Source organism: Cyprinus carpio, chromosome A21, assembly GCF_018340385.1.
Source record: "Cyprinus carpio isolate SPL01 chromosome A21, ASM1834038v1, whole genome shotgun sequence".
Taxonomy (NCBI): domain Eukaryota; kingdom Metazoa; phylum Chordata; class Actinopteri; order Cypriniformes; family Cyprinidae; genus Cyprinus; species Cyprinus carpio.
Genome location: NC_056592.1, coordinates 18860375 through 18881413, shown reverse-complemented (window position 1 = coordinate 18881413; position 21039 = coordinate 18860375). Strand labels below are relative to the sequence as shown.

The window sequence follows — 21039 nt, the reverse complement described above, 5'->3', positions numbered from 1 at the left end:
CAATGAAACACAGCCTTCTTACTGTGACTAGAACAAACAAAATAAAAATACAAAATAAAGAAATAAAAAAGGTGAAAGATTTTACACGTTGGGAGTTCACACACAGTACTAGCTACTTAAGGATCCCATGCTAAATTATCAAGTAGAATACCATACAACATTAGAAGCACAAGGTCACGTATTGTGTATATATATATATATATATATATATATTATTATATTTATTTTTTATTTACATTTTTTTTAGATTGACATTTTGCGTCAATCCTTGTAAACTGAAAGTTGTATGGATTTTCGAAACTAAAGAAACGAAATGAAATCGAAACGAAAGGGTTTTGGTGGCCCTGGTTATGTTTTCGCAAACCCGCTTCCAATGTTGAAGGTCAATTTAGTTGCTCGATGCAAATTTGGCAAAGGTCGGAAGGGAATGTGAATCACTGCAGTGTAGAAAAGTATGCAAGCGTTCCTTGATTTTTTTTTGGTACGTTGGTTTCAGAGTAGTGATTCGAGTGTGTCCGGTGCACTTCAGTGCGAGGGATCTGGGCCCAACAGTCCAAGAGACCCTACTAGCTCTCCATGTCTTCCTCAACAGAAAAAGAAATACAGAAACAAATGCTACATTAACAAGGCCCTTTTCCCGCCCAACCACTGGTTTGGTCCAAGTCCAATATGAGTGCCCGGATTTGGGGTCAGGTCTTGGCACGGGTGTTGCAGTGGCTTGAGCAAATGTCGTAAGAGCAACTTTATTTCGGAACGAGAAGAGTTCACGGACCTGACAGCATGGGCCAAGTCTCAGCTCTCATGTCACTGAGGGTGTTCAAGTACATATTTCAAAATTCAGCACCATGGGTGGCGAGACAGGACTCCTACCCAATGTCCAAGTTTTTTTTGAACCCAATAAAACAAAGAGCTTCTTTCCCCCTCCCCCCATCGCCGTGAAGGGTGCCATGCAGCAGCAACCACCAAAAGAAGACACAACGTTTCTCCTAGGGAGTGACTGAGTGCAAGGAAAGTGTCCTGACCGTGTGAACAGGGACATCTGCCAGCAGTTCGCCAGTCCACCGAGACTTCCCGCCCTCTACGACTGAATTCCATCACAGGACGATCTAGGCCAAACAATGCGCACCTCTGTGTCGTTTTTGTGTTCGTGGAAAACCTTGATTGGAGAACAACTGCTGAAGGCCATTTCAGTTCGTTGGTGAGTGACTCTGCTCCAGGTCATAGCCGGCGATCTGAGGAACAGTAGAACCAGAAGAATCGGGAGGCACAATAATCTTGAGCATTGGTGAGGGGACACAATGTTGACAAGGTTTGACATCGTCTTTGCAAACTTCTTCCACTCGGAGGGCTTCGGAGGAATCCATCGCTGAGTACGTCGATCGTATAAAAGGTACAATGCATCATGTACAAATGGATTAACCTGCTTTTGTCAAGGTCAAAACAAAGGCAGAGACAATTCTAACCAAGAACCTAAACAGATGAAATCTCACATGGTTTACATATATACACTGCCCATCCAAAAAAAAGTCACACACTCTAATATTTTGTTGGACTGCCTTTAGCTTTGATTATGGAATGCATTCGCCGTGGCATCATTTCGATAAGCTTCTGCGATGTCTCAATATTTTTTCCTGTCCAGAGTTGCATTAATTTTTCACCAGGATCTTGTATTGATGATGGGAGAGTCACAAGTCTTCTCCAGCACATCCCAAAGATTCTCATTGGGTTAAAGGTCTGACTCTGGACTCTGTGGTGGCCAATCCATGTGTGAAAATGATGTTTCATGCTCACGGAACCACTCTTTCACAAATTGAGCCTGATCAATCCTGGCATTGTCATCTTGGAATATTCCCATGCCATCAGGGAAGAAAAAATGAATTGATGGAATATCCTGGTCATTCAGTATATTCAGGTAGTCAGCTGACCTCATTCTTTGAGCACATAACATAATCATCCATGCAGTAATTATCCAAAGGGAGAATCCTAACTATTTGCTTAGTTAAATCCAGGGGTTGATTTTTTTTTTTTTTTTGGATGGGCAGTGTATTTATAATGATGATATAAACATTTTCAAAAATGAGTTTATGATTGCAGCACTCTTTGGATAGTCTCTCAACCAAAATGTATGAGACACAGTCTTTATGTTTTATATTGAACTCCACTGAAGGAAGACTACATTCATCTTTCAATGAAAACTGTATGAGGGCAAAGCAGCAACAGTTCTCATCTGAAGCAAGCTTACTGCTCGACACAGCAGAAAAACAAACAAAATCAAAAATATATATATATTTATATATAGAATTTCAGAGGAAAGTTGTGATTTAATTCTTGGCATAATCGGCAAAATCTCGTTTCTGTAGAAAATGTCAATAGATCAAGTTTGGGGTTTTCATGTCTGAATAAGGCACCTGATTTTGCAGGCATCATTTCAAAAAGAACATCAGAAATTCTGTAAAACCAAGTGCAATAATGTGAGTCTTTTCAGATGAAAGCCGGAGTGCAAGAGAGATCATTTACATCAAAGTATCAACATTTCTTTTCCCACTTGTGCTCATTGGTTAAAATAAAGACAGCGAGACTGTTCTTCTGTTGCAAAAGCTCCATGAATATCAATTTAGCAAGGTTAGCATGCACAATAGTCATGCCGTGTATATGCAAACATATCCATGGTTTCAAATATCATATCTAAAGGGATCGAGTGTAGCATACAGATTTGTTAATGGAACATTTACAAGCAGCTGATATGTAGGAATGCACGTTTGAGTTCTACTGCTAAACCTAAAGCGCTATCATCTAAAAGTGTGAAGGTCATTCTACTTTTGAAGAACTCGATTACACAAGATACAGAGTAACAAAATGCACAGAATGGTAAAATGATTCATCAAGGTCCATTACACAAACAGCAAAAAAGGAAAGCAAAAAAAACAAAAAAAAACAAAAAACAAAACTACAACATTCATTAGGTTAAATACACTGGAAAGAGCATGTTTATTTAGCAACAATAAAACAGGCCGCCTTCTGTGAAATGCTTAGCAAAATATTTCTCAACTTTTAGTCACCGTGTTGTTTACCATCGATAACCACCTTTACAATACCTATTAATCAGATACAATTGTAAAAAAAAGCAAGTGCTGTAAACTTAAGCAACATCCTGTCTTTCTACAGAGTAAAACCTGCATAGTGCACCAATAGGAATAATCTTTCTTGTATATAGCAAACACATATCTACAGAAACCATTGAAAAGGAAAGGTGTAAATGCTTGTTTGAATGCTCTTGAGAATATACTGCAGCCATTTTAGAAGAATTCAAAGTGAGTTATCCATTGAGATCGAACTGTGTTTGATGAATCTGTGGTATAAAGATAATGGCACAAGATCCATCTCCTGATAAATAATCGTTTACAATATAAAAGTCATTGCTCATAGCTTGAATGTAACAGGGAATGATATTTGATTCTCTATACAATTTCACAACATGATTTAGCAGCTTTGCGTCCAAAATTACTGAATCATCAACAATATGCAGACAATGAAAACAATCGATCAATCAAAGAATGGATGTAAAAAAGACAAAAAACAAGCAAACTAAAAGAACACACAAATTGTTCAGAAACACAAAGCTACATTATTTCCCTTTGAAAAAGTAATATGTTGCTAAATGTCAGACTATGTGAGAAACATAACTATGCTATATAAATAATGAATTATATTTACTTTTTGTGATTTTTTTTGTCTTGTTTTTGATGCATATATCTGTTTTTGAAGGCAGAAATAATTTCCCTAAGATTAGTGAGTATAGTAAGGCAGCAGGTGCAATGCATACCAGGTTTTCGCTGAGGAGCCAAGTCGGAGAGTAGGCAATTGATGTGCCACTTCAGCTGCGGGCCTGTCCAAACCCCTGAGACTGCACGCTTCCATGCTTCCACGCCCACCTCGGGACTCGGCCCTAAAGCCAGTGCTGCAGCAGTCTCATATGTAACAGGCAGAGCGGTGTAAGTGCTGCTGAAGCCGCCATATGCCCCAGGAGCCTCTGAAAAAGTTTCAGTGGGACCGCTGTCCTGCCCTTGAACGTATTCAAGCAGGCTAGCACCGACCGCGCACATTCCTCTGTGAGGCATGCTGTCTGTGTGACTGAATCCAACTCCATACCTAGAAAAGAGATCCCCTGCATCGGCGAGAGTTTGCTCTTTCCCCAGTTGACCCGAAGGACCAACAGGCTGAGGTCCCTGTGCTCGCACAACTGATCCCGAGATGCTAGTATCGGCCAATCATCTAGATAGTTGAGAATGCGAACACCCTGCTCTCTGAGGGGAACAAGAGCCACCTCCGCGACTTTCGTGAAGACACAGGGAGGCAGGGACAGCCCGAAGGGCAGGACCTTGTACTGATATGCCCTTCCTTCAAATGCAAACGGCAGAAAAGGTCTGTGGCACGAAAGGATCAATACATAAAGTACACGTCCTTCAGGTCAATCGCTGCAAACCAAAAAACCAACCAATGCGTTTCTGCATCAACATCTTGAACGGTAGCTGATGATGGGCCCGGTTCAAATCTTGCAGATCCAAGATCGGTCGTAACCCACCACCTTTCTTGGGTACAATGAAGTAAGGGCTGTAAAACCCCATCCTCATATTGGCTGGAGGGACCGGCTCTATCGCGTCCTTCGCCAGTAGGACAGCAATCTCTACCCGCAGAACAGGGGCATCAGACGCTTTCACTGTAGTGAAGCAGATACCGCTGAACTTGGGGGGATGCCGGGGGAACTGAATCGCATAGCCAAGGCTGATGGTCTGCAGAAGCCAGAGAGATGGGCTGGGTAGCGCTGACCAGGTGCTTCGAAACCGTACAAGCGTTACCAGAGGAACCACAGCCGTACCCGCAGTGGGGCAGCGAGGTGGCGCTGAGCCACCTTGAAAAACCAATCATCCTGCCTCGAGGGCTCAGGACGCAGTGGAGATTTCCACTCGAGCCCAACCCTGCCAAAAGAAACAAGTACGACAAATAAAATGTGAACATCGTCATCAGCTATATGAACAAGAGCTCTAGATGTAGTGGCATTATTTTTATGCTGTAGTTGTTCACAAATTCCTATGAACATGCACTGCATGTTTGAGCACAATCAGAAAGAACTCATCACCTGAAAACTATGCAAAAACAAAATGTAAACAGACTCATCGATTATCTCTGGTGGAAAAATAGTAGTTACAATTCACAGATTCACAATAGGTCAGAAGAAAGGATTTCTGTCTTATGTGCTCATTATAGCTAAAATTCTCTTTTGCCAAATCCCGTACACACTTCTGCATTTTGTAATTCAATGATTTTTAGTCCGTTTGTTTTGTGCAAAGATAATTCCTATGTAAAGATTGTTTGATTTTTGTTTTCTATAACCTTTACAAAAGTGTGGAACATCATAGTCCTCAAATGTGCTTGCATTACATCTAAAAAAAAAAAAAAAAACAGAAGTGGAGAAACAAAGATGTTTAGCACATGCACACATTGTAGATGCTTACGTACACCAGAGATGTTGCTTTATTTGAGTCAAAGAAGATGGCAATAGTAACTGATAACATTCTTTAATGTGTAATGTCATTGTGTTGGAAAAGATTCTGTGGATAAACACATCAGGGGAAATAATTTGTAATGGAGGTTTGTCAAAATAATAAAAAGTTCAGTCAATTGTTTAATAATTATTCTTAAATGAATAGGTGTGTGCTCATCATGCTCTCTACCACACAAAAATAATAACAAAAACTCACACAAGACTCAAAAAAACAAAGCCAAACAAAGAAACGATATGTGAATTCTGTCATCTGCTATCTGAACAAGATGACTAAATCTAGTGGAGTAATAAAAATATCATTAACAAATCCACATTTAAAAACTTTCACAATTGTTTATGGAACAGATTTTCTGAATTCTAAATGCATTATAAACATTTATTTTCTGGCTTGACTCTCTTTCTTAGTGATCTGGTTTCTTGAATGCACGAAAGGTTATGGATGAAATGTATCTACACTCTTTACAAGAGCGTAGAAACTTTAACATGCTCAAACTTTAAAGAATGTGCGGCTTTCGGTGCAATAGTTTGATTTGTTTCAGTTGTAATAGTTTTGAGGGTAAAACAGCTAGACTTCATTTTTGTATTGATGCTTCATGTGATCGCACTTTGTGGACAGACACAAATTTGCACTAAAAGAAATATCTCAAAGAGAAAAACTGTAACTTCATTTCTTAATTTTCACAATAAAAAGTAAACACAACATATATAATTCTGCCTATACTTAAAATTTAGTATACTAATTTTTGTGTGTGATCCCAAAGAATCAGACAAAGCATTGATTCATTGTCTAAAGCATGATACTGTGCACATCTATATGAGATGAATGTTGTAAAGCCATTAACACAAGCACACAGAGGATACTCTTACCCGCTGTCAGTTAGACCCCACAACCACCTTCACAGTCAGAAGTAAAGGGATAGGTGAGGTGGACTTGGTGGATAGTTGGTGGTTTAAGTAATTTTTAACTTAAGACTCCTTCTCCTACAGATTAGGTTGTACTGATCCTACAGATGAGGTAGAAAGAACATGACCAAACATAACACCTTTTCAGAAGCATATAGAAAGTGTGATGGGTAATGTTCTTGGTGAATTCTTTAATTCTATGTTTCAGTTTTCAATTTTTAGGTGCTTTATTGGCATGGAAAATATTTTGTACATTTGTATTGCCAGAGCATTCCAGTATTGTTGCAAACAATCAAAACAGTGATGGCTTAGCTATCAATATTGAGCCTATAGATCAAGCAGAACTGAACCGTTTAGAAGTTTGAGATGGACATGTGTCTGGACATTTTCCAACCCCCAAACAAACTGCATTCCCCTTAATAAACATATTAAAACATTATACCGGACACCGACTACATCACAGGAGGAAAACAGACAGGGGAGAAGCTTTGGGCTCTGGGGTCTAGACACCAATCCACCAAAGGTGTTGACCTAAAACACAAACACGGAAGCCAGATGCACAGACAACCTCCTTGCTTAGGGCTAGATGTAGACCGGTCGGTAGCCACACTGTTGGTGTCTAGGTATGAAAGTGAAAGTGAAAGTGACGTGACATACAGCCAAGTATGGTGACCCATACTCAGAATTCGTGCTCTGCTTTTAACCCATCCAAAGTACACACACACAGCAGTGAACAAACACCGTGAACACACACCCGGAGCAGTGGGCAGCCATTTATGCTGCGGCACCCAGGGAGCAGTTGGGGGTTCGGTGCCTTGCTCAAGGGCACCTCAGTCGTGGTATTGAGGGTGGAGAGAGCGCTGTACATTCACTCCCCCCACCTACAATTCCTGCCAGCCCGAGACTCGAACTTGCAACCCTTGGATTGCAAGTCCAACACTCTAACCGTTAGGCCACGAATTCCCCCAAGTATTAACATATACCATATAGATCAAACAAATATTGATCCTGTTAAGGTGACAATACACACCCTTTGCTCAGCCATTTTTTCCAGGAAGAACCCAATCACTTCCTGACTGGAAGTGAGCAACAGGTCTGGAAGGAACTCCATAGAAACCCCCACGGCTCAGGTTAGAGATAAAACCATCATAAAACCAGTAATAAATACATCAAAAGTCAAATCTGACATCTGTTTGATCTTTTGATTTACACACACCACCGTCATGTCAATCAGGGGTGTCAGGACCCCGGTGACATGGCAGTCACTGTGACAGACACAGTATGACATAGCCATAAATCAACTCATAAATCTGACCAGGTACACATTTGACATATGACAACCTGTCAATCAATGCTGACAGGGGTCATAATTCAGGCCATAAATCAGGCCATAAATCATCAAAGTGACGGAAAGTGTATGATACAACTACTTACACATATACAAATGTGTGCATGTTTATATATGTGTATGTGTTCTTTAAATATCTTTCTTTATATAAAAAAAGAGAATGAAAAGAAAAGAAAGAAAGATAAAATACTGGCTTTAAATAGTAACCTTTTCCTTGACTGTTTGAATGCCACAGAGTCCCCTGGCTGGTTAAAACACTAAACTCCACAGCTCACAACATCATGTTGAATGTGTGAGCTTGGACACTATGATAACTACCAAATGCTCTCAAAACAGCAGGCCGTCGACAGAAGGACAACATGCATTTCCATCTCTGTATGCTCATTGTCACTTGCCATCAAGCTTATTTTATAGGACAATCATTATGATTTTGAGCTAATGCCACTCCGAGTAGCTTTGAGCTGAAGATGGCACGAGAAAGGCCGGTCTTTGTCGCCATAACAAATGGCTTTGCTGTCTTTTGAGAATGGATGGGTTCTTAAAGACAAAGACAAAAAAAAAAAAAAAAAACAGTCCAATTGATTCCCCATGGCAAATGGAACTGCCTTACAGTACAGCGATATATATTTATATATTATTATTATTATTATTTTCTCTGAGCTACTTTCTCAAATAACTCCAATTTCCCACAGTAAGTAAAAAAATTACTTTAAAAAAAAAATCAATGACAACAATACCTATCTCTGGCCAGAGAGAATGTGTCAACTCTGTACATCGACCTGAAGAAAAATCCAAAGCAGAATTTGTATTTTCCATAGGAAATGTCTACTGAAGGCAAATGAAGATTGTGACGTCAGAGTCCTCACTGCTCAATGAGACACTTACGAATGTCTGTCTCCACTCAAATCTCTCAGTCACACTGCCATGGTCAAGATGGCAAAAGTCAAGTACACACTGCAGCATTCAAACGAGGTCGGTTTAGCAGCAAATGGGAGGGGGAAAGCTTTGTTTTTTTTTTTTTTGTCTTTTTTTAGACAAAGTGCTTTTGCTTTCTTACATGTAATATAGAACTTACTATACATTTATTCATATATAATATACTGTTTATATTTTCCACATTTAGAATAAATCTAAATTCATGTATATGTACAAAAAAAAAAAGGAGTTACAACACATAATGGACGGTATACAGAATCTTTACTATGCTACTAAATGCAAATAAATAAAAATAGCTTTACAAAAGTCTTAGTTTAGATTCTCCCTTCTTTGATCAAAATGAATTTTGAGAAACAATCTTCTCCACAAGCTTTAGCATCAAGAATAAAGCCACTTTTAAAAGGCCTTTAGCAAACTATTAATCATTTCCCCTGGAAGAGATTTTTCAGAATGAACAAATTTGCAGCAGCTTGAGATCGTGATGGCAGGGAAATCTCACAAAAACAGTCTAGGTCACAATTCAGGAAGAATTTATATTTTCCAGAATGAAAATAAAGCCTAATTTTTATGACAATTAGGCATATTTCCACTTGGGTTCTCATTAAAGTAATTCTCATTTACTGCACGTAATTGTAAAGTACAATTGTAAGTAATGTGTTCTAGTGAATTTAATTATACTGATTCAGATTTAGATTTTTATGCTGTTTTGAATCCTTTGAAAAAAATAAATCAGAAGCAAGGTGAAATTATATCTTAATTTTAAATCTTAACTCTTCACATTCAAAATACAAAATATAAATAAATAATATATATTCTTTTTTATACTTATGATAAAAAGGCAAAAAACAACCTGGACTTTTTATTGTGAGATTCAGCCGATTAAGTATACATACATTATACATACGATTGTGTTAAATTCAATTTTAAAAGAGGATTTGAACTCACAATCCCTTAGCAAGATAAGTGCTTTCGAAAACATTTCCGAATTTTCCAAAAGGGATCTATGGGTAGTGCAGAAAGGAGAGTTAAAGGCAATCACTACAAAAATATACGCAATTCAATTTTGCTTTCAACAATACTCAGAGTAAGAAGACAAAAATAAAAGTGTGTAATGCCGAGTAACGTATCATTTCAGAAGGTGGCATCTTAATGTGTGCACGGATTAATGCGTATTCAAACTATAAACAAGACAATTTCTTTCTGCAGAGAATTGGACCCAAGCAAATTTCACAGTTCAGTAGAATCCTTGACCCTACCATTTTTTTTTTCCTACATTCAATACGGTGTCAGGTAAGCTGTGCAAAACCTTACTTAGACTGGCTAGTTGCCATTTTCAGTTGCATGTGTCTTTGGTACAAAAAAAGAAAACAAAACATTCAAAATATAGTGTGCAAATAGCTTTTTTTTTTTTTTTTTATGTGAATATTTCATGTTATTTATGAAGCATTTGAGCAAATCTACTGCCTGCACAATACAAATTTGTATGACTCTTGAGTTAAAAAGAATATTGGGGTTCAATAGTCTAGTGAAAATGCTTCTTGCATTTATTAAGGTAAAGTAAAAACGCATGACAGATGAGGTGCTGGAGTTTCTAATGTTTATTTTGATAGTAAAATCAATAACAGAATTAGACTATCATGGTTACAAGCAAAATTGTGGTACCAACTCCGGGCTGATACAATGCAGTGACATAATTAAGGATAATACAAAAAAACAAAACAAAAAATGAAATCAAATAATAAGAGGCACAATAACACAAACAGACACATTTTAAAGATCAATCACAACTGCTTTTAAGCCTACTTCACATCTGTACATTAACAAGGCTCAATAAACCAAGCTGTTCTCCAACTAGTTGTGCCGAAAAAATAAAAAATACAGGAAGAAATAAAAAGTGAAAGAAAATGTCCAATGCATGTCAAAACCCCAGCACAACACTGAAACATAAATAGAACAACTGTCAAGATATTGTATTTGAACAGGCATATATGTGAACTACAAATATAGACATTGCTAATAGGATCAAGTAACTGTTAGTTTCAGTAGGATACACTTCTGCAGAGTTTTTGCTTAAGAATATCACCAAGAGATCTACGACAGAGCACTTAGCAATGAAACACAGCCTTCTTACTGTGACTAGAACAAACAAAATAAAAATACAAAATAAAGAAATAAAAAAGGTGAAAGATTTTACACGTTGGGAGTTCACACACAGGTACTAGCTACTTAAGGATCCCATGCTAAATTATCAAGTAGAATACCATACAACATTAGAAGCACAAGGTCACGTATTGTGTGTGTATATATATATATATATTTATTTTTATTAATTTTTTTAGATTGACATTTTGCGTCAATCCTTGTAAATTGAAAGTTGTATGGATTTTCGAAACTAAAGAAACGAAATGAAATCGAAACGAAAGGGTTTTGGTGGCCCTGGTTATGTTTTCGCAAACCCGCTTCCAATGTTGAAGGTCAATTTAGTTGCTCGATGCAAATTTGGCAAAGGTCGGAAGGGAATGTAAATCACTGCAGTGTAGAAAAGTATGCAAGCGTTCCTTGATTTTTTTTTAACGTTGGTTTCAGAGTAGTGATTCGAGTGTGTCCGGTGCACTTCAGTGCGAGGGATCTGGGCCCAACAGTCCAAGAGACCCTACTAGCTCTCCATGTCTTCCTCAACAGAAAAAGAAATACAGAAACAACCGCTACATTAACAAGGCCCTTTTCCCGCCCAACCACTGGTTTGGTCCAAGTCCAATATGAGTGCCCGGATTGGGGTCAGGTCTTGGCACGGGTGTTGCAGTGGCTTGAGCAAATGTCGTAAGAGCAACTTTATTTCGGAACGAGAAGAGTTCACGGACCTGACAGCATGGGCCAAGTCTCAGCTCTCATGTCACTGAGGGTGTTCAAGTACATATTTCGAAATTCAGCACCATGGGTGGCGAGACAGGACTCCTACCCAATGTCCAAGTTTTTTTGAACCCAATAAAACAAAGAGCTTCTTTCCCCCTCCCCCCATCGCCGTGAAGGGTGCCATGCAGCGGCAACCACCAAAAGAAGACACAACGTTTCTCCTAGGGAGTGACTGAGTGCAAGGAAAGTGTCCTGACCGTGTGAACAGGGACATCTGCCAGCAGTTCGCCAGTCCACCGAGACTTCCCGCCCTCTACGACTGAATTCCATCACAGGACGATCTAGTCCAAACAATGCGCACCTCTGTGTCATTTTTGTGTTCGTGGAAAACCTTGATTGGAGAACAACTGCTGAAGGCCATTTCAGTTCGTTGGTGAGTGACTCTGCTCCAGGTCATAGCCGGCGATCTGAGGAACAGTAGAACCAGAAGAATCGGGAGGCACAATAATCTTGAGCATTGGTGAGGGGACACAATGTTGACAAGGTTTGACATCGTCTTTGCAAACTTCTTCCACTCGGAGGGCTTCGGAGGAATCCATCGCTGAGTACGTCGATCGTATAAAAGGTACAATGCATCATGTACAAATGGATTAACCTGCTTTTGTCAAGGTCAAAACAAAGGCAGAGACAATTCCAACCAAGAACCTAAACAGATGAAATCTCACATGGTTTACATATATACACTGCCCATCCAAAAAAAAAAAAAAAAGTCACACACTCTAATATTTCTTTCGACTGTCTTTAGCTTTGATTATGGCACACATTCGCCGTGGCATCATTTCGATAAGCGTCTGCGATGTCACAACATTTTTTCCTGTCCAGAGTTGCATTAATTTTTCACCAGGATCTTGTATTGATGATGGGAGAGTCATAAGTCTTCTCCAGCACATCCCAAAGATTCTCATTGGGTTAAAGGTCTGACTCTGGACTCTGTGGTGGCCAATCCATGTGTGAAAATGATGTTTCATGCTCACGGAACCACTCTTTCACAATTTGAGCCTGATGAATCCTGGCATTGTCATCTTGGAATATTCCCATGCCATCAGGGAAGAAAAAATGAATTGATGGAATATCCTGGTCATTCAGTATATTCAGGTAGTCAGCTGACCTCATTCTTTGAGCACATAACATAATCATCCATGCAGTAATTATCCAAAGGGAGAATCCTAACTATTTGGCTTAGTTAAATCCAGGGGTTGATTTTTTTTTTTTTTTTTTTTTGGATGGGCAGTGTATTTATAATGATGATATAAACATTTCAAAAATGAGTTTATGATTGCAGCACTCTTTGGATAGTCTCTCAACCAAAATGTATGAGACACAGTCTTTATGTTTATATTGAACTCCACTGAAGGAAGACTACATTCATCTTTCAATGAAAACTGTATGAGGGCAAAGCAGCAACAGTTCTCATCTGAAGCAAGCTTACTGCTCGACACAGCAGAAAAACAAACAAAATCAAAAATATATATATATATTTATATATAGAATTTCAGAGGAAAGTTGTGATTTAATTCTTGGCATAATCGGCAAAATCTCGTTTCTGTAGAAAATGTCAATAGATCAAGTTTGGGTTTTCATGTCTGAATAAGGCACCTGATTTTGCAGGCATCATTTCAAAAAGAACATCAGAAATTCTGTAAAACCAAGTGCAATAATGTGAGTCTTTTCAGATGAAAGCCGGAGTGCAAGAGAGATCATTTACATCAAAGTATCAACGTTTCTTTTCCCACTTGTGCTCATTGGTTAGAATAAAGACAGCGAGACTGTTCTTCTGTTGCAAAAGCTCCATGAATATCAATTTAGCAAGGTTAGCATGCACAATAGTCATGCCGTGTATATGCAAACATATCCATGGTTTCAAATATCATATCTAAAGGGATCGAGTGTAGCATACAGATTTGTTAATGGAACATTTACAAGCAGCTGATATGTAGGAATGCACGTTTGAGTTCTACTGCTAAACCTAAAGCGCTATCATCTAAAAGTGTGAAGGTCATTCTACTTTTGAAGAACACGATTACACAAGATACAGAGTAACAAAATGCACAGAATGGTAAAATGATTCATCAAGGTCCATTACACAAACAGCAAAAAAGGAAAGCAAAAAAACAAAACTACAACATTCATTAGGTTAAATACATTGGAAAGAGCATGTTTATTTAGCAACAATAAAACAGGCCGCCTTCTGTGAAATGCTTAGCAAAATATTTCTCAACTTTTAGTCACCGTGTTGTTTACCATCGATAACCACCTTTACAATACCTATTAATCAGATACAATTGTTAAAAAAAAGCAAGTGCTGTCAACTTAAGCAACATCCTGTCTTTCTACAGAGTAAAACCTGCATAGTGCACCAATAGGAATAATCTTTCTTGTATATAGCAAACACATATCTACACAAACCATTGAAAAGGAAAGGTGTAAATGCTTGTTTGAATGCTCTTGAGAATATACTGCAGCCATTTTAGAAGAATTCAAAGTGAGTTATCCATTGAGATCGAACTGTGTTTGATGAATCTGTGGTATAAAGATAATGGCACAAGATCCATCTCCTGATAAATAATCGTTTACAATATAAAAGTCATTGCTCATAGCTTGAATGTAACAGGGAATGATATTTGATTCTCTATATACAATTTCACAACATGATTTAGCAGCTTTGCGTCCAAAATGACTGAATCATCAACAATATGCAGACAATGAAAACAATCGATCAATCAAAGAATGGATGTAATAGCTAGCTTACTCTTAAAGACAAAAAAACAAGCAAACTAAAAGAACACACAAATTGTTCAGAAACACAAAGCTACATTATTTCCCTTTGAAAAAGTAATATGATGCTAAATGTCAGACTATGTGAGAAACATAACTATGCTATATAAATAATGAATTATATTTAATTTTTGTGATTTTTTTTGTTTTGTTTTCGATGCATATATCTGTTTTGAAGGCAGAAATAATTTCCCTAAGATTAGAAAATAACCAGAATTAATTTCCTACGTGACAGCCTCTCATGAATGTTAATTTTGAATCACACTATGAAGCAAAACAAACACACATATACAAATGTGTGCATGTGTATATATGTGTATGTGTTCTTTAAATATCTTTCTATATATAAAAAAATAAAAGGAAAGAAAGAAAGTAAAAGAAAAGGAAGAAAGAAAGAAAGATAAAATACTGGCTTTAAATAGTAACCTTTTCCTTGACTGTTTGAATGCCACAGAGTCCCCTGGCTGGTTAAAACACTAAACTCCACAGCTCACAACATCATGTTGAATGCGTGAGCTTGGACACTATGATAACTACCAAATGCTCTCAAAACAGCAGGCCTTCGACAGAAGGACAACATGCATTTCCATCTCTGTATGCTCATTGTCACTTGCCATCAAGCTTATTTTATAGGACAATCATTATGATTTTGAGCTAATGCCACTCCGAGTAGCTTTGAGCTGAAGATGGGCACGAGAAAGGCCGGTCTTTGTCGCCATAACAAATGGCTTTGCTGTCTTTTAAGAATGGATGGGTTCTTAAAGACAAAGACAAAAAAAAAAAACAGTGTCCAATTGATTCCCCATGGCAAATGGAACTGCCTTACAGTACAGCGATATATATTTATATATTATTATTATTATTATTTTCTCTGAGCTACTTTCTCAAATAACTCCGGTTTCCCGCAGTAAGTAAAAAAATTACTTTAAAAAAAAAATCAATGACAACAATACCTATCTCTGGCCAGAGAGAATGTGTCAACTCTGTACATCGACCTGAAGAAAAATCCAAAGCAGAATTTGTATTTTTCCATAGGAAATGTCTACTGAAGGCAAATGAAGATTGTGACGTCAGAGTCCTCACTGCTCAATGAGACACTTACGAATGTCTGTCTCCACTCAAATCTCTCAGTCACACTGCCCTGGTCAAGATGGCAAAAGTCAAGTACACACTGCAGCATTCAAACGAGGTCGGTTTAGCAGCAAATGGGAGGGGGAAAGCTTTGTTTTTTTTTTTGTTTTTTTTTGTCTAGACAAAGTGCTTTTGCTTTCTTACATGTAATATAGAACTTACTACACATTTATTGACATATAATATACTGTTTATATTTTCCACATTTAGAATAAATCTAAATTCATGTACATGTACAAAAAAAGGAGTTACAACACATAATGGACGGTATACAGAATCTTTACTATGCTACTAAATGCAAAAAATAGCTTTACAAAAGTCTTAGTTTAGATTCTCCTTTCTTTGATCTAAATGAATTTTGAGAAAAAATCTTCTCCACAAGCTTTAGCATCAAGAATAAAGTCACTTTTAAAAGGCCTTTAGCAAACTATTAATCATTTCCCCTGGAAGAGATTTTTCAGAATGAACAAATTTGCAGCAGCTTGAGATCGTGATGGCAGGGAAATCTCACAAAAACAGTCTAGGTCACAATTCAGGAAGAATTTATATTTTCCAGAATGAAAATAAAGCCTAATTTTTATGACAATTAGGCATATTTCCACTTGGGTTCTCATTAAAGTAATTCTCATTTACTGCACGTAATTGTAAAGTACAATTGTAAGTAATGTGTTCTAGTGAATTTAATTATACTGATTCAGATTTAGATTTTTATGCTGTTTCGAATCCTTTGAATTAAATTAATGAGAAGTCGGGTGCAAGGTGAGCTTATTTTTTTATTTTAAGGCTTCACTGTGTTCATGCAAAATATAATTTATGTATATATATTTTTTTTTCTTTTTGATACTGAGGTTAAAAACAACCTGGACTTTTTATTGTGAGATTCAGCCGATTAAGTATACATACATTATACATACGATTGTGTTAAATTCAATTTTAAAAGAGGATTTGAACTCACAATCCCTTAGCAAGATAAGTGCTTTCGAAAACATTTCCGAATTTTCCAAAAGGGATCTATGGGTAGTGCAGAAAGGAGAGTTAAAGGCAATCACTACAAAAATATACGCAATTCAATTTTGCTTTCAACAATACTCAGAGTAAGAAGACAAAAATAAAAGTGTGTAATGCCGAGTAACGTATCATTTCAGAAGGTGGCATCTTAATGTGTGCACTGATTAATGTGTATTCAAATTATAAACAAGACAATGACATGTATCATTTTTTGTACATGCACTCCCCTCTACAACTATAGGAAGAATAGTAAACCTTTTGGTTTTGTGATAATATCTTCTATGGGCAAAACAGAAGCATCTCCTTCTCCATTAACTTTATAGCTCATCTTTTAAATACGCAACAAAACTTCGGTGGAGGGAAACCGAATGGCGGTACAAATGTGTCAAAGAAATGTATATGAGAACAAAAAGAACAGTACAAAATTGGATGAGGATGCAAATGAATGCTTCTTTCTGCAGAGAATTGGACCCAAGCAAATTTCACAGTTCAGTAGAATCCTTGACCCTACCATTTTTTTTTTCCTACATTCAATACGGTGTCAGGTAAGCTGTGCAAAACCTTACTTAGACTGGCTAGTTGCCATTTTCAGTTGCATGTGTCTTTGGTACAAAAAACAAAACAATCAAAATATAGTGTGCAAATATCATTTTTTGTTTTTTATATGTTAATATTTCTCATATATTACGACACCGCAAACCCCCCCCCCCCATCCCCTCCTAAATGAAGTACCGAAAAAAATACATTTGCCAGAGCCATCTTATGATACAAAGCACAGACTCTGTGGCATATATCTATATTTTCCATGTTCCTATGTACATTCAGAGTATCTTTAAAGAGCTGAAATACATTACAAACCTCCCCACCCCCCACTGACTCCCCTTCAGCTCCTTGCTTTCTGCAAAATGGTCCATTTGCTCTCTCCATTGAGTTTTATTTTTGCTCAACTCCGCAATAACAAGGCACAATGAATCTAGCTTGTATAAAGTACAAATATAAACAAAACCCAATCTGGGAATCAGCTTTAGAAGCCCCTTTCACTGAGAATTTGCAAAACAACATCAAAGGTGATCTGACGTGAGGGCACTTCAACCAAAGTGTAGAAAGGAAAAGATTTCACCAGTGGATAATAATCAATCAATCTGCCTATTTACAATAAGGGATTCACCTGACCATCTGCTCAAGTCAAGGAAAGAAAAACAAAACACACACACACGCTCTCTCTCTCTTTCCAACCTGAGACGATCACAAATCTGTGGAAAAAGCCATCTGAGGCCCGTCTCCTCACCTGCTACTCTCTTGAAACATCCCTGTTCTACATATATACACCGAACATCAGTAACTTTGCTCTATTCTGGGTTTAACATCGGTATTTGTGTTCTTCTCGTAGTTGGTGTATCTCAATTGATCCTCAAAAAATGCTTCAAACAGGAATCCACCTTTGGACACTTACACCCTCAGTTGAGAGATGAATAAGTGTATAAAGTAGGCCTATCGTACATGCCGTGTTCAAAAACTCAGAAAGTCTGCATTTACACCTTTTTGACCACTAAATCAAAGGATCTAATGCCTTCTTAGTTTCTCAGCAGAGTGCACCTCTGCTTTCCAAAACTCTTAATGGGCATTTGATGCAAGATTTAGCTGGACGCAAGAGGAAAATGGCTACTGGTGCTCATCGTTTAGCTTTTTTCTCTCTTTTTCTCATTTGTTGGAGGTATCTCGTATATTGGCTTTTAATATTTGCAACATGGCGGCCTGTTGATCGATACCAGCCACATGCACACATGGTAGGAAACATTGAGTGCAAAGGTTAACTACTAGTTTCATTTCCATTTGTGCGCATGAGGTGAATATATACATATGTATGCACGGACATGTGGTATCGTATGCATGTATTCACTTTAAATGTGAGGATGCGTCTCCAAGTGAAAATGGGCATGCAGAGTGTTGGGCCGTTACAGTGTGGGACAAGAATGGCGCGGATGGCTTCGTGTGTGCTCCGTGGTGTCTTTCGGCGTGACTCTACACCTTCGATGTGGGCACACGCAATCCCACCAGCCCTCCGGTGGGATCTCCTTTCCCAGTGTTCTCCAGGATCTGATTCACAAACTCTGAAGTCTGGCTGGCCACTGGTGGCTCCACTGTATGAACAAAAGAGAACTTATTAATGAAACTATAGAAGCTAATATAATAAAACTGTTAGGTGGGAATTTCCATTAAAGTTTAAGTTTAAGTTTTCATACCAGGAACTAAGACTAAATAGAGTAGCAAAGTACCCTACCTTGATCTTAAAGGGAAAGTTTTAATAGAGTTTTGTTGTTAGTTACAGGCTGTTTACTTCCCAGTCTATGCTGAGATCATGAGCTTCCAACAAAATATTTAAAAAATAATTCATCTTGTGTTCTTTTAAAGCTGTTTTTGGAACTTATATAACAGTAGGATGAGGTGATGTGCTGATTGTGATGTGCTAACAAAAAGTTTCGATACAACAGAGGTCGCAGCATGGACCGACGCAATGTGAAGGCTCTTAAAATTCTTGAAGACGTGAGGATAGCAGCTGCTGGAGAAGACACATGATCATGTTTGTAAAGCATGCAGATTTCTTGCAACTCAGCTTGTAAGATGTATCGAGTTGTTAGTGGTGTGCTTGAGGAGAAACTTGAAGACAGCTTGTACAAGAACACACACAATTCGCATCTGCAATGTTTTACAAGTGTTAATAATAATGCTACGTAGCACATTTTCTTACCTAAGGTATCCTCAATGAGTTTATCCAGCTTCTCGGTCATGCTTGTTCCTTTGTCATGTGAGATATCCTGAACTCTGCTGACAATCTCTTCTTTGATTGCATTGATCACAAACAGCAAACGATCTGATAAGGAAGACAATCATATCTTTGTCTCATTCTTGGCATACTTGGCAAATTTGCTCGGTTATAAGCATGCACAAAAACTTAACCGATCTAAAAACTAGTCTCGTTTCAAAGGTAAGCACAGTGGTTACACTCAATCTACACTCTACAATAAACAATATCAAGCACTTCCTTTAATATTTAATTTCCATGTCTAAACAATGTACCATATTCAGTTCCAAGGCCCCATAACTTGACTTTGTTGGCTTCATACTGAGCTTTCTTTTTCAGCCTGCAGGCCCTAGGGAAGAAAACAAACACACAGAGAAGAATCAAGAAGAGTGTTTCAATAAAAAGTCATTTTGGTGTGCTGTATTTCAGCATTTTAATCACTAACAGCACGCAATGTAGTTCAACCAGTTTTTCTATAGTGGATTTTAAGTTTAAGGGAAACGTTGGGATGTGAGCTTTAAGAAATAAAAGAAGTAGTAGTTCAAGGAGTACGTGGATACGGCTTTACCTGGATGCAAGCTTGTTCTTCTCTTTCCGAGACCGAGGCCGAGCGGTTAGGGGTAACTCACTAACCGGAGTCAGGTCACTAATGACTTTATTGAGTTTCCGGAGTTCACTGCCAATCTGAAGCAGCTTCCGGGGGTTTGGAGTAAGATCTTCCACATCCGTCCGCCTCGACTTCTTCAGTGTGTGTTTTCCTAAACAATTCAGACAAGCATTAACGTTAAATATGTCAGGCTTAAAGGGAATTTTCATAAAAGCTTTAAATACTGTGATCTGCTGTAATTATAATCTGGAACACAGGTCCTTCTTTGTTCATAGATTTTATATGATGGACAGTGAATGTCTCACCATGGTGCGGGCCATTCTTTTGGAACATGTTGCTGGGAAGTGTGTCTCTGTCCCATTCGGAGGGTTTCAGCATGCGCTCCTGTTTGGACGGGATGAGCTGCTCGCTATACTCCCAAAAGTATCGACGCTTTCCCCTCTTCCTGGAAATTCCAGCCGTCAGGCCTTTGACATCATCAGCCATATCAGTGTCACATCCTGTTTGAAAGATAGGATGGTAATGAGGCAAAGAAAGAAATGAACAATGATCTTTTTCTATCCTGCATATACAGAATCATTAAACCATTATAATCTTGTAAATGTACAATCAATAATTCTCAATTCAACCATAACAAGTCACAAGGGCTCGTTCAAGATATTAGTAGTGACATAGTTTCAAATTAGGGCAGCGCAGACAAGTTTTCACTAGGGATGAACACAATACCAAATACAAGTACTGATACTTCTGTTTGGTATTTGCTGTTACGTGTACCAGTATTTACCAGTACAGTCCAGTGAGACTGATGATTATTATTTTCATCAAATATTAACTTTAACAGCAAATACAGGAGACTATACAAGCATACCGCAATAGATAAAATTACAATGTTTACAAACCAAATCTTCTGCAACACTTCTGTGTCCTTTAGACCAACCTGAAAAAAAAGCTTTTTTTTCATTCCAGGCTTAATTTAAGCTGACTAGCTAACAAAACACTGCAAGACGAAAAGAAAAAAAAAAAAAGAAAAAAACAAATTGTCCAATGAGTGG

General features: G+C 37.9%; 1 protein-coding gene across 2 annotated transcripts in view; it reads right to left on the bottom strand.

The window, feature by feature from the left end:
* The window catches only part of LOC109092886 (vesicle transport protein SEC20-like), a 41693-nt gene that overhangs the window by 5715 nt on the left and 14939 nt on the right, over window positions 1-21039 (bottom strand). For both annotated transcript variants that reach the window (XR_006153047.1, XM_042711188.1), the window contains exons 5-9: window positions 20293-20487; window positions 19949-20138; window positions 19656-19729; window positions 19327-19449; window positions 18606-18718 (exon numbers count right to left, since the gene is read on the bottom strand). Coding sequence is in view for 1 of the 2 variants with exons in the window: in XM_042711188.1 (XP_042567122.1) it covers window positions 18606-18718; window positions 19327-19449; window positions 19656-19729; window positions 19949-20138; window positions 20293-20487 (695 nt within the window). In the remaining variant the exon portion in view is untranslated. The remainder of the gene's footprint in view (window positions 1-18605; window positions 18719-19326; window positions 19450-19655; window positions 19730-19948; window positions 20139-20292; window positions 20488-21039) is intronic.